The following is a 14,979-nucleotide window of genomic DNA, read 5'->3' on the forward strand; positions in this document are numbered from 1 at the left end:
GTCGAAACTTACCTATTCTGTTGCCAAATATTGGCTTTGCATTAAAGTTGTGAAGTTTGAACTGCCCACAGGTTAGCTTAAATGTCAAATGAAAGAGGAAGACTCAGTATTTTGCCTGATGGTCCTCTGGTATCTGTCACAGAGTAGAAAAAAAGGTGGGAAAATTGGGACCTACCAATCAGTGACTTTTTTCTCTTTTCTTTTTGTTTGCTTGTAATCTTGATTACAAGAACTGAAATAAAACCAGAAACTTTCTTCTAAAAAGAATGAAAATCAGCTTTATCTTTTTCCCCAGATATGTGTGAAGCTGGAGTTCCCCACTTGGCTTCTGCAGTAGCCTGTTCTGATAGCAGTCTCCACCCTTTTAGTCACACTGGATACCATGTAAGACATACAAGAGATGTAATTGCTTACAGAAGGTTGTTAGATCATTAAAATGGTCCAGAGGCCTTTTTGCACATTAATTGAGGTCCCTTCAGATTTTAGTCTCTATCTACTTAGAGCAAAATTCTCCTTAAGGAAACAGGTTTTTTTGATATCTGGCCTCAGTGTCCTATATTCTGTAGAAGGACCAAAATTGACCTTAGATTCTCTTGCAGTAACAGCTTTCTGTTCAGCCCTTACGTAGACAATACCTAATCCAAAGTTAGACAAATCAGTGGTTCAGTTAGTTGAAAGTTTTGGTAAATGTGTCTGTGTAAAGTGAGAGCAGAACACTTGAGAAAATCTGCAAAAAGCTTGTTTCTTCTTAGGTAGGTTGAGTTAATTTTTCTACTTTTAATAGCATTTTATGAACAATAATGTCATTGCAGTAAGTCAACAGATCCTCAATATTTTTTACAAGTGGACTCCTGAAATTTTCTTACAAAGGTACAGATTGCTTTATGATGGTGGCTTTAAGCCAGCTATCAATATGATGGTTTTCCTTAGTTATTTTTTTCACAGCCTTATTTTAACAAGTAATGGTCATTGGTGATAGAGATGTTAAGAACTACTGCAGTAGGCAATCTGAATAAAATGAATCCCTGTCCTTACAGCACTTACTGTACATTATGTAGTCTGGATAGATTAATGTGTACATGCTTTTACATAGTTTTGTTTAAGATTTCCTAGCCCAGTATAGTGCTAACTGTGAGCAGGGCTTTTCTGTGTGGATTCCAGAGTGATTTCCAAGTATAACAGCACAGTCACATTTTTCCTTAGAAGAAATCCAGAGTGTTTCCTGTTGGTGTATGCAGTCATCTGGCTAAAGAAATGTATCTTTCTACCTCTAAAACAAATACTCTTATAAATGAGGCTAAAGACATGGTGATATTTATACTCTGAAATTTTCTATGAATTAGTTAAATTCCACAATTGAGTAACCAAATGTCCAGGAAGAGACAAGGGGAGTTTTACCTAAATAAACAATTACACGTTCAAGATAGAATCTTGTTAATCTGTAACAATAAGCAAAGCAGCAACTTCCCTAAAGCCCTTCTTTTTACTACAGCAGTCTGAGTAACCATTCACGTCACTGTGATGTTTGTCCAGTAGCAGCAGTATCATTGCACAGCAGGACATCTAGTCCTAATGTTCAAACATTTTTGTAGCATAATCTTTATGAAGTTCCCAAAGAGATGTAGGTTAGTCTTCAACACTTCTGGCTGTTACTCACTCCTCAAAGAACATACAGTACAATGCATAGTTAGTGAAGAAGTCTCTGAGTTTTAGTTATTAGGGTCAGTTAGAGATCATAAACAGAAACAGCACAAAACTGCCAACTTATATTATTGAGATCTGTCATTTAATCAGTAACATTTTAAACTTTGTAGAACAACTGGCATGTCTTAATTCCTATTCTCTAGAAAGCATGAAGAGAGGTGCTTCACCATGTAGGTGTCTATACTGGGTTGATTTTAGATATGTAAATGTCTCACTTGTACAGATTCTAATAAGAAGAATAGATTTAAAAAAAGAGAAAAGCTTAGAGCTCAAATATCGAAAGGTTTCATAGAAAAATACAAGACAATATAAACCCCATAAAGAATAGACTTTCCAAACTGTACCCTAGTAGCAGGATTCTGGAGAAGGAAAGCACTAGCCTGGAGTCATGCTTGTTTATTTTTCTCTTTGTCTGAAAGGCCTTAAAGACATCGCAACTTGGCAAAAATCTATTATTGAACAAAGCCATCATTTATATGAAAAAGCTGTCAAGGTTATGAGAGACTGAAGAAAGAAACCTTTTTGAATCAAGTTTATTGCAATTTTTCAGACTTCCTGAGTTTTAAAAAATTTCAGGTAGTGATCCATATATTTTAATAGTAATTATGTGCGCTTCAATTGTTATAGGAAGAACTTATGTGGTCTTAAAACAGTTTGATTTGTTGGGTTTATTTTAAATTCAGATTGTTATTAACTGCTAAACATCATGTCAAACTGTTTCCGGTTCTCAAAATTTTTTCTCCTATGGGCTGTGATGGGGGAGAATGCTATCATTTCTTTACTTGCTAAATTGTAAAAGACTCAAGAAAACAGTAGTGAAAAATATTGACCACTCATGTGAAATAGAAGTGTAAGTAGCATTGCAAATGCACAGCTGCAGAAGAAACACATTTTCATTTTACTCCTCAACTGTCATGTAGTTATTGCAATATGAAGGTCTATTTGTAATTGAGGATAGTGAAAAACCAAACTTCTGTATAATTTTAAGTGGATTTTTTTAATAAGTAATGTATTTCCATCTAGATTTTTTTCCTTCCCATATTTTAAAAGTTAGTTCAAATACTTCATTCAGTTTCATTTTTTATTTCATTGTTTATAGTCTTTCATTCTTTATAAAACATGTCTAGACTTGAGTGAGTCCAGACAACTGGGGGTTTTAATCAGCTTTTTTCGTTATAGTAATTTATAGTTGTACCAAACAAAATGAAACCTATCAATTTCTTCTGACAAAGACAATTTGCTTTGATGTCTATACCTAACTGCTGAGACAAAACTTAATACCAATTGCTGTCATCTGTGAAACAAAATCTGCAGTTTCCACCTTTTTCTGCAGAGGCTTTGAGACAGACGCCCGTCTACCTCTTTCTTTGACTTTTATGAGTACCTTGAGAAGGAATTTAGGAGATGAAGCACATGACATTTACCTTTAAGATAGCAAATCAAGGCAGGTTAACTGTAGAGTAATGACTTTAAAGTAGAGCTGTGTTCAACTCCCTGCTTTATGCTCAGAGCAGGCCAAGGTGATGCCCATTCCCTCCTCTTGGCCTTCAGAATGTCCCTGAGAGGGAAGGAGCAGGGTCATGGGAACTGGCAGGCACAGCTGTGGGCTGTGCCAGCCTGGTCAGAGGCCTGCTGCACTGAGTGGCACCAGCTCAAATTATTCTGTCTAGAACAAAGCCTCCTTCAGATTCTGCTTAATTTGGACAGTCTATAGGCAATCTAGCTGAGTCTGAACATGGAAGAAGTCACAAAATATTAGGCTTGAGGGTTCATCAGTACCTTTTTTGGAGAAAATTCTTGCCAGTAGTAAAACCTTAAAATAGTTAAAACCTGAAACAGTGAGTTATGAGAAAAAAAGGGTAAAGGTTTTGTAATCAAGTGCAGTTTGTGCTGAAAAGAAGCAGTGTATAAATGGCCAGGGAAGCAGTGATACTCTGAGCCCCGCAAACCTTGGTAAGGTTTTTTACCAATGGCCTTCTAACTAGGGAAGCGGAGAGCAGCATCTCTGGGGGACTGCTGCCATAATGCCAGGCTATAATGGCATGGGAACCGAGGCCGTAAATCACCAAAACTCACTTTCTTCCCTGTCTGACTGGCACTGATCATTGCCAGAAAAGGGGAAAAAAATTCTTAAGTTTATTTTGGCAGAAGTTTGAAGTTTCATGAAGACACCTGCATCACAGATAGTGCAGCAGGCTCCTCTCAGCTTGTTTGGGAACAGAAACAGCTTCAATCCAATTCCATATGGTTTTCCAGAGGAAAATGTAATGTAGAGCAGCTCCCACAGCAGGCTAAGCTTCTCAGCTGTAGGTAATAAATGGTACTGGAAGGCACAACTGCAAGCATGATCACATTTTACCAGCTGGAAGCTACAGACAGGTTTAGTGTGCCATGAGCTGCATACAGCACATTACAAGATCTAACAGTTTGCTTGTGCTATGAATGGGTGCGTGTCCCTGCTTTATGGCTGGGGAATTCCCACACAAGGGAGAGCTCAGACTGGGATAAGACCGGCCCTGATTTTCAGGAAAACTGGGACCAGAAGTTTTAGGGGCAGGGTAGTAGACATGGCCCAAATGTCACTCAGGGTGCAGAGGGGTCAACACCAGCCAAGAGAGGAATGTTAAACTGCAGACTATTTTAGATTACATTATTCAGAAATACATTTTCAGGCTGTAAATTACAGGGTTCCTAATCATTAGAACAACTTTGTTATCTCATAACCTTCAAATTAGGGTAGTCCAAGATGAAAGGGAGCTCGGTTTTTCTCCTTCAAGCAGTGCTTGACACATTTCTGAAGGCTGTATGACATGGCCTCTATGGAAGTGGGAAACATTATTTGACAATGTGGAGGGCTTTTTTTTTCCTGTTGGTACCTAACTAGACATTATTAATCACCTAGGTTGAGTTTGGTGGGTGGGAATGGTGCCTCACCCTCCCTCTTAAGTGCAGTTTTTTAACTTGACATTGAAGATTTTTTTGCTTTTATTCATTAAAACATGGATTAATTTTTACCATTTATCTCTCTTGATTTGGTTGAGTGAAGTCTTATAATCTACAGTGAGTATTTCAGACACATGGGATTTCCTGAATGTAAGGAAACACTTCACAGGGAATATTTTAGAGGGATAGAACACAATAGTTGGATTTCTCTCCTTCCTCAGGTTAACTGCCACTCTACAGCATTCAGTGACGTTCAATAAGTAGCTAGAGGTTTGGTCCCTCAAAATGACACCTTTAAAAACTGCCTGGTGTGCTGCAGGCTGGTTCCTCATGGTCCTTGGTCAGGGGGAAGCCACCCCAGGTTGATGCTCATCTCAGCAGGGCTGCAGCTAGTTCAAGATGTGCTGCTCTGTCATGTGGCAACAAAACCGTAATGCAGAAATCAAAAGCAAAATGTTACTGTGCCAGATCAAAAATCTTTACAGCAGTGGCCCAACAGTGTCCCTTACAAAAGCAATCAAATTCCAATATTTATATATATTGGAACACGGTGTATTAATACACGGTGTATTAATATGCTGTATTAATAATGCATTCTTGATATAAGAAAAACTATCAAGCCATAAGCATACATTAAATAACTGATAGAGAAGCTGACTTCACCATGTGCTCTTTCCCAGCTTCCTTACAGAGTTTCTGGCAGGATAGTTAATCCCATGGTTTCAGCTTCTCATGATGAAAGCAAGTTTCTTTCCCAGAAGAGGGCTGCTGGATTAAAATAATTTGTGTCTTTTGTCACCTTAATCCACTTAAATTAGGGGGAAACCTTCTGCCTTGTCTCCCCAGAGGAGAGATCAGCATTAGTCACCTGGCTGTAGATTCTGTAAGAAATATTCCTTATCTCACCCATACAGACAAAAATATAATTATCAGCAAATTTGTAAAGATATAGACAAGCACAAAACATATGAAAGGTGTTCTGGTTTTTTGAGATGTGTCTTTATACGTGACAGCCTGACTTGTCTGTCACACACACCACCAAAGCCAGATCTTACCACTGCCTATTTGTAATTTCACATAAACAAGCCCCATGTGTCCAGGATTCCTGCTGCAGAGAGAGGATTTCTATTGACATCACAGAGGAGTTCTGAGGATTAGTTACTTGCTGTTGCTACAGTGAAGATGCCAAATGCTGAGCATTGGCAGGGGCTTTCAGCAGCTTGACAAAGCAGACAGCACCGCAGCACTAAGAACAAGCAACCTACCACTGTTCCAGCTCTGCTGCCTTCAGCAAGGCCCATATGAACGTGAGGAATCTTCAGGTTTCTAAGCACAGGCAGTTTAGAATTGTTCTGGTAGCTTTATTTGTGGTGTTTTTTCCTTCTCCCCTGAGGTAAAATATTTGTGAGTAAAATTGCTTGAGGCTGCAGTAGTGAGCACTCTGGCTAGCACAGGGAACCTAGGCAATACTCTTAGGGTTGACTTGGGACGGCTATGGCAGGCTTTAAATGAGTGGGATTAGAAATATCAAATAAACAGTAAATATTCCTGAAGCATTAATTTTTAAAGCACAAAAGCTTTATATAAAACTACACTAGAATACTATACAGAACTACTTGTAATATTATACTATGTAACATTAAAGTATTATGTAATATTAATAAGGCTTTTACCAGATCTTACATAGTCATTAGGAAAATCTGGATTGGTTAAAAACCTTAAATGGAAATTATACCCTTTCTGTGCAATTCTCCAAGACCTCACGTACTGGTTGACTCTTTTACCACAGTTAAGCAAATTAAAGTGCTGCAATGCTTTTTGCTGCCGGCCCTGGAAAAGCTCCCTCCCCTCCTACAGTTCAACTGCAAGCTTAGGCACCTACAGGTTTGGGACAGGCCCAGCAGGCGTGTTGTGGGACGCATCACAGCCCACCTGCCCAGGAGCCAGTGGATGAGGTGTTCTGCAGGCATGTGGCATTTGTATCCAATGTGTAAGTAATTCTGGGCAAGTTGTCCAGCACAGCACCATCAGAACAACATGCAAATGTTTAAATCTACTCTTTATATTTCTGCAGGGACTCAAGATTGATGTCAATAGGAGGTGGCTCAGATGAAATCATGCTTTCCATCATATGCAAATACATGGACATACTTCCAATAAAGTGACGCATCTGCACTCTTCCTTGAAAATGAAGAAAGCAAGAGCATGACTTGTGCTGCACACTGAAGGGGTACAGATCAGTAATTTTGCCATCAGAAATCACATCAAAGTCTTTCACCATTGCCATTCTGTTTTCCAGTGTCAAATTTTTGTTGATGTGAAGCACTCTGAAAGCTTGCAGCCTCCTGCATTCCGTTTTTTCAGTGGGTGACCTAAGTTTTCCAGTGCCTCTTGCTAGGCACACAGAAAAAAATATGTTCTTTAATCAAGCTTTATCTACACTTCAGAGCATCTAAGCTGATAATTATGCAACAGAACTTCCATATGAATGGAAGCTACGTAGCCTAATCTCATTTCAGTAAAGCTTTGCTTTCAAGATGAACAATCATGGCACAAATTATTCCCTGCCATAATGAAACCCCAGAACAGTGCCTTTCCTCTCAATTAACAGGTACCTTCCCTATCTTTCACTTTTAGCAAGCAATCATTAAAATGAGCTCTGTCATCTTTGCCAAATCCGTATCAATTTGTACTCCACTCTGTCATGGACTTTTGGTGATGGGAGTAGTGTTAAATTTTTTTTGCAGAATTCTACAAACAACTGTTTAAATGTATCTGAAGCTTGCAGAGGCTGAACTTCAGCAACAATGTACCATGTTGTATGCATAATTTTTAAGAAAAATATTAAAAATAAACACATTAATATGAAAACTGTGCATAATTACTGAAAGTCTTCCTAATACAGTCATTTAAGCTGGAAGAGGCAGCCTGTATTATTGATTAAAAAAACAAAAATTGCCCCTTAAATACAGCACCATTTCAAAAAAATACACTGGTATTCTACAGTAGAAAAAAATGTACATAAACAACACTAGCTAGGATAATACTACAGGACACTTTATTTGTAAGTTCATAGTTGGTTATTAATGGTAACACATCATACAGTATTTGTAAAAAAGTTTTTCAAAAATTGTAGATACAATTTCAATATCTACCAAACTTATTTTTTTTTAATGTTAAACTCAGCAACGTAATAGCCTCAATGATTAGAAACTACTTGGTGAGCCAAAACTAAGTTCTCACACCCTAATGTGACTGCACCTCCAACAAATGCATCATAATGTACATTAATATAAAATTCAAAATATCTGCCATTTTATTTCAGACATCATGCACTGTAGATTTGGGGACTATCACTAATTGGAAAGTAAATATACTAATGGTAAAATTTCAAGTGATTCAATTGAATCATTTCAGTTTTAAATACTTTAAATATAAAGAAAACATTTGTACTGTGTCCATATTGGTTGGTCCCAATGATGAAAGGCATTTGCTTAAAAGCGTAGATGTGTAAACATGATCTGTCACATTTAAATTAAAAAATTAAAAATCCAGTTTTAAGTAACTTCTTGCCAAAACACGCAGTTAAAGTTACTTACACACTAACAGATCTAAACACAAAAGTAATTTTTGGGAAAACCAGTATTACATTTGTTAGCTTCAGGCCAGCCTTTAATACTCCACAGGTAAGATCTATTTAGAAAGATCTACATATTCTTTGTGCTCTTGCAACTGAAATGACTATATGCCTGAAACTGGAGCTCTAATTTAGAGCATGTCCCAGAATGAAAAGCAGAATGAAAAAGAGAGCCTTGAAGTTCTGCAATTACTTCATTTTCAAATAACCACTGTTCTTTGAATTTTTTCAATCAATTCTAAAAACTATTTTCCCCTATAAAAATCCATCCCGCTATGCTAGCTGTTTCTGCATATTTACAAATAATCCCCCCAAAACAGGGGATGATGGAAAAACTCTGATACATTAAGAAAACTATATATAACTTTGCATTAATTGTTAATGCAATTACAACAATTTCACTGTTTTATCCACAAAATGTGCCACTTTAAATCAATGTCTTCATTAACTAAGACTACAGTTGAAATTATACAATGTAAACCAGAGGTAACATGCATCACCTCAGTTTAATAATCCAGTATATCACAAAAAAAACAAATAATGAAAAGAGCATCATGTAGCATAATAGCTTTGTCTGGCTTCCTCTGGAGAGTGTTCTCAGTCTGCCCATAGTTGCACCTAGAAGTCCACCCGTAGAGTCAAAATCATTCTCCTACATTTAAAAAAGAAACAACCAAGCAAACAAAAGAGAAAAAAGCATGTAACTCTGAGAAAGAAATATCCTTACAGCTCACTCAGTATAATTTTCTCTGTTTTTTCAAAGTTGCCAAAATTAAAATTATTTTAAAGGCAAAAACTTACACGCATTTATCCAGGGCTATTATTACCCCAAGCCAAAGCAAAGTGTAAGCAAAAAAGGCATTTCTGACTCTCTTATTTTTTGCTTCCTTCTTCTATTCTTGAATACAATTAAATATAGAAGTGCCTTTTTAATGATACTTGACATTTGCTGATAAAAAACCTAAACTTGTATCTGAAGCATAAAGATCTAGGTTGTGCCTTAAGAGTAATGTATTTGCACATCTTATCTTTTTGAACAGAAATACTGATACTGCTGACAAGTCAGTCACATGTTACAGTCAACAATAAGCTGTCAAAATTATAATACCAATATTCATACTAAAAGACAGGATGCTTTACATTATTAACTTCTAATCCTGAACCATATTTAAAGAAAGGTAGTTATTCAATACTCACCATTTCTGATAACATTTTATTCTGGTTTTTAACTTCTGTTCCAATTTCAATGGAAAGCTATAAAAACAAAACAAAACAAAACCCAAAAAGTATTAAATATGAAGAATCAGTTAATACACAGATTAGAGAACCCAGTCAAAAATACATGACATGACTAGCATTTTCCCCAGTGAAAGCAATACCTGTTATTTTCAAAAAACAAAACATGCACAGTATTCTATCAATAACCCTTAGGGAAATAAAAGATTTTCCATCTGACTAGATGAGTCTAAAGAGTCACTAGAAGTACTTGATGCTCCTCTTCCCCTTTTCCAGATAATGCCTTACTTGAATTATTGGACAGACTTTAAAAAACTTAAGATCTAGTCAAGTCTGGAGTAGCAATTACCCATTCCTGGAACCACTGTTAAAACTGCTGGCACACAGCAGAGAGAACCATGAGCACTGGTTTGACTCCAAGTGTTGCCGGAGCTGACACTTTTAACCTGCAAACACATCTCTTTTGACAAGCTGCTGTGCTATAAACAGGAGGACTTTCTTCGGTGAACTTGTGTAGCTCTTCTCTGCTTTATGTCACAGAACAGGAGGAAAGCTGCACTAGAGCCATCCTGAGACAGTGACCAGGGCCAGCAACAGCCTGGGCAGCAGCCTGAGACAGGTCCCAGCTCAAGGCAGAAAGTGAAGTGAAGTTAAGGGTTGGAATCAGGGAGGAATGAGATCAGGCACAGCGGGAGCTGCAACATCACAAAGGTGGGAGCCAGCCAGAAGAGCCTTGGCTTAAAGCAGCTCTGGAGGTAAACAGGGAAGAGCTGACACTGATCCTGACTCTTAGTGGCTTAGCCTGACTCTGTTATCAGCACACTGGCCTTGAACAACTGCTCAGCTCCTGGGGTGGAGGGAAATGCACTCCAGGCCCCCATACTTTGGATTAGCCAAAACCCATTTGTTTTCACATGTCAGAACTTGAGTCTCATTATCTTGTACTGATGCATTTCAAACACGAGTGAAACTGATTTTACATGAGGCTTCTTGGACTAGGTGAAGGCTATTCCATATGCAAAGATTATCCCATTGCATTAAAAGACAGAACTACAGAAATATCTCCTTGAGGAACCATGAACTGCTCTGTTGACATACATGGATTTTGAAATGTTACATACCACAGCAGGAGACAAGAAATGAAATTTGATAACAAAGGTCAAACCTTTTTTTTACCCTTTAACTTGCTCCAAATTCTTATTCTAATAGAATAGAATAAACAGGTTTATTCTAAACCTGTTTAATTTCTCTTCGAGACTAAACCAATTTTAAGCAACAGTATTAGCAGTAAGACTTTGAGTGAGTTCAGTCCTAAAAAGTTCACTGGAATGTGCTTTATAAAACTTAAAGCTTTTAAGAACAAGAAATCCACACAACTTTAATCTCAGAGCTGTCTTTCAGTTAGACTTGTTTGAAAGAAGTCCTTAATCTTTGTAAGGAATCAGAATCATCAGAACACCAAACTTCTCCAGAGGATATTAGCATGCTATTTCTAAGAGCTGTTTTCACATTACATATTTTTTTACTGCAACTCCCATTCCCCGTTCCCCTGTACCACTGAGAGTTGAGGGGCAGAGAAAATTGGGAGTGAGGCTGAGCCCAGGAAAAAGGGAAAGGTAGTGGCAAGCCATTTTAAATCTTTTATTTAAATTTAAATCTTTTATTTAAATTTAAATTTAAAATTAGATTTAAATCTTTTACTACTCTACTGATTTGACTGTCAATAAATTCATTTCCCCAAGTCGAGTTTGTTTTGCTCATTATGGTAGTTGGTGAGTGATCTCCCCCTGCCCTTATGTTGATGCATGAACCTTTCATTGTGCTTCTTCCTCCCTTGTCCATCCACCTGAGGAGTGACAGAGCAGCTTTAGCAGGCACCTGACATCCAGCCAGGTTAACACGCCACAATTTTAAATTTCTGTTTTAAACTATGTCTACTGCTTCCCTGATTCACATAACTGAATTTCCTGACTGTGGCGACACCACTGCAGTTAAATACATACCGATTTAATGGCACTGACTTTTGAACGCAGACTTTCTGTTAACCTGTCATTCTCCTCTTCATAAACACTGTAGCCACTGTTGGTATAGCCATAGCTCCCCGCAGCTGCTCCATCACCTGCAAACAAACAGTCAGTAGGCAAGCTTCCTTCAGAACTCCTTGCATAAACATCCATCCCCTCTCCAGAAACAGCACATAGCTGGGCGGCCTCTGCTCAGAGGGAGCTGTCAGTCTGACAAAGAACTGAATGCCTAAGCATTATCAAATGTCCACTTCTTAATTATACACTTCCTGATATCTCTCCTGATTCCCTAAGAAGTGTTCCCAAGAATTGTTTTATTTCATGAAAATACCACTGCACAATACAAATCTGAAGTGTAGGAGTAAATCTAGGGTAGTGTCAGACACATCTGGTTTAGCCCCAAATACTTTCTAGAAGGAAGCCCCAGAACTCAGTCATTCACTTCAGAGGTGTAAATATCTCCTAAGCTTGACAGTGCCGTCACAGCACCCACACGGTTGTAGAACATGACGTGGGAGTTCAAAGTTTCCTTCTAGTCATCAACATGACTGCTGGCTGAAAAATGAGGCCTAAGCTGCTCAAAACACTGAGCAGGAACTCTGCAAGGATTTCTCAATTTGCACCACATTATATCTGTAATAAATTTATAACAGTGGGGATTCTTGGTTTTTTACTCCCTAAAAATGGCAGGAAAACAGAGAAGCACTTAAAAAAAACCCCAAATGAACAATTTCTGAATTTGGGAAGGACTTGACAGAAGAGCAACAATCTGCCTATCCATGGGAACACGGCTCAAACTAACATGCTATTAGAACAACTGAGCAGCAGCGCAACTAAATGGGGCAAGACTATTTACAAAAGCATATAGTAACAGGACAAGGGAAATGGGTTTAAACTGAAAGATAGTACGTTTAATGCAATATTAGAAAAGAATGCTTTACTGCGAGGGTGGCGAGGCACTGGAACGGGCTGCCCAAAGAAGTTGTGGATGCCCCCCCATCCCTGGAAGTGTTTGTTCAAAGCCAGGTTGGATGGGCCTCTGAGCAACCTGGTCTAGAGTAAGGTGTCACGGCATGGAGGTTGAACTAGACGGTCTCTGAGGTCACTTCCAAACCAAATCCTATGATTGTATGACAAACACAAACCCTGTCGCGGCCCGGTAAATCCAGCTGGGCTAGAAGGAGAGGCAGAGGCAGGGCTGACGGCCTTTCCCCGCCAAGCTCCCGAGCCGTGCCAGCACCCTGCACCCAGGGCACAGCTCCCCTCACGCCTCCCGAGCCCCCAGCCCTGACAGAGGCCGGGCCCTGCCCGTGTCGAAGCCCGGCCCGGCCTCGCCGCAGCGCTTACCCAGCCCCGCGCGCCTCATGGCTCTGCCCTAAGCTGCCGCGGGAGGAGCGGGACGAGGAGCAGGAGGAGGAAGAGGAGGAAGAGGAGGATGAGGAGGAGGCCGGAGCGCCGCAGGACGCGGCGGGTTTGGCGCGGCGGCCGCGGACGCTTCACCCGCGAGCGCCACGACAGCGCTGCGCGCGCGGCCCGCTGGGTGCGAGCCCGGGGCGCGACGGGGCCGCGCGGGGGCTGCTGGGGACTGTAGTCCCGGTCTGGGGCCGTAACACAATGCCAAGAAAACTAAAATTAAGTGCTGAGAGGAGCTTTTAATTTCTTTTTTTCTCTGTGAAAAACGCCAATCGCTTGTTTTTAAAATTTGAAAAGTTTAATAGTAATAAAATGGTTATAAAAATAGTAATACAATTAGAGTAATAATAATTTGGACAATTTGAATTAGGACAATATGAGACAATAGAGACAAAGAGTTACTGACGTCCGGATACCTTTTTCTGGGCAGCACGAGCCCGAAAAAGGACACACGTTAACAGAGGGTTAACCCTTAAAAACAATAGCCTGTTGCATATTCATACACCTCATACATGATGCATAAATTCCATTCAAATACAGGATTCTGTCTGATCATCATCAACTTCTTCCTCTGAATCCTAACAGCGCCTTCGAGGCGGGAAGAAGTTCGTTTCTTCTGATAAGAGGGCAATAAATTCTTTTTCTCTGAAAGATTTAGGTCTCCTGTGGCTGCTATTTTGCTGCAAGTCCTTTGCTTAAAAAAAGTATCTTACACAGCATAGTTTCTATTCCAACTTTTTTTAATAACCCAAAACTATATTTAACACACTACTCAAGAGAATCAATACAGCATTACTTTCTAATACAACACACATAATATTCATTTTAATATTTGCAAAAAAACAATCATAAAATATGCGTTTTTCACATTCTCCCTCCACTATTTATTTAGAAGCAACAGGCGTGCCACTGGAGCATACAGAAACTTAGACTGGAAACTTGAAGATTACATTATTATTGAATGTGATTTAAAGTTTTTTTCAAAGATAATTTATCCTTCATTCTTTAACCCCTTGCAATGCTTTAGCACTTAAGGGTTTTTTCTGCTTATAGGAAGGATGTGACTCACTGAATTGAAATTATTTGCCAGGATGATACCAGAAGGATTTATCAGTACTCCAATGTAAAGCAAAGTGAGTCCATGCAGAATTTGCTGTTTCAGGGGTGGTGTCCACTGGACTAAAGAAGCTGAACTGCCTTTCCAGATAAACAGGCTGCCTTTTCAGTAACTGCTCTGGTGTTTGTCTTCTGGTATGAACTGGGACCCTCAGTACTGGACCAGCACCTACTTGCACTGTACAAGGTATTTAAACACAGACCACAGCTCCTTCTTCAGGGAGCTTGCAGTACACCAGGAGCCTCCACCTAGGCAGGCAGAGTTGTAGAAGGAAGAGTAAAATAGTTCTGGTCAATAAGAAGGCCCATGACACCCTGCTGACCTCCTGTGTAATTGCTGTAAGACACCCCAAGTCTCCAGTGAATAAACCCACAAATACTTGCAGCATTTCTTTTCTCTCCCTTTGTGGAAGTGCATTTGAGACCTTAATCTTGTATCTCTCCAAGTTCTGGACGGATGTTGAGAAGCTGCTGATTTATTTCTTTCTCTGTCACCTCTGGATGCCTGTGTCTCAAACAACATTGCAAAGAGTAAAGTTAGTTAATGCAGAAAATTACTATTTATTTAATTATTGATAATTTAAGCAGTTTATCCAAAATTTCAAGTACAGCATCATTTGCTCATCTGAAACAGAGGAGAAGGCCAAGGAGAAGAAATGAGCCGCAGAGCTGTCCCCTGCAGTGCTCACTGTGACGTTAATCCCCATGGGATTCTGTCTGGAGCTCAGCAATTCTTACAGGAATTTGCTAGCTGCCATTATTGATAACCCGAGACTTGATTTACAGCAGTTCAGAGAAATGCATCAGTTGTTTCAAAGATGGGAAAAGTGCTATCACCAGATTGAAGCTTAAAGATGGAGCCCTTTGAGGTAAAACCATCTGAAGTTCACAAGCAGGCCCATTTTT

At 39.3% G+C, this 14,979-nt stretch overlaps 2 protein-coding genes across 2 annotated transcripts in view; one reads left to right on the forward strand and one right to left on the reverse strand.

Moving 5' to 3' along the window:
* Window positions 1-7,518, forward strand: part of LOC115901451 (probable acyl-CoA dehydrogenase 6) — a 75,498-nt gene extending 67,980 nt beyond the window's left edge. Inside the window, exon 9 of the mRNA XM_030944125.1 lies at window positions 6,722-7,518. Coding sequence (XP_030799985.1) covers window positions 6,722-6,812 — 91 coding nt within the window. The 3' untranslated portion in view covers window positions 6,813-7,518. The remainder of the gene's footprint in view (window positions 1-6,721) is intronic.
* A 97-nt stretch (window positions 7,519-7,615) lies between these two features.
* On the reverse strand, window positions 7,616-13,068 carry BET1 (Bet1 golgi vesicular membrane trafficking protein). Its single transcript, XM_030971640.1, has 4 exons — window positions 12,892-13,068; window positions 11,524-11,639; window positions 9,482-9,538; window positions 7,616-8,936 (listed from the first exon to the last, which is right to left on the reverse strand). Exons 1-4 carry the CDS (start codon window positions 12,908-12,910, stop codon window positions 8,781-8,783), a joined length of 348 nt encoding a protein of 115 aa, XP_030827500.1. The 5' UTR covers window positions 12,911-13,068; the 3' UTR covers window positions 7,616-8,780.
* Between the last annotated feature and the right edge of the window lie 1,911 nt (window positions 13,069-14,979).

Source organism: Camarhynchus parvulus, chromosome 2, assembly GCF_901933205.1.
Source record: "Camarhynchus parvulus chromosome 2, STF_HiC, whole genome shotgun sequence".
Taxonomy (NCBI): Eukaryota; Metazoa; Chordata; class Aves; order Passeriformes; family Thraupidae; genus Camarhynchus; species Camarhynchus parvulus.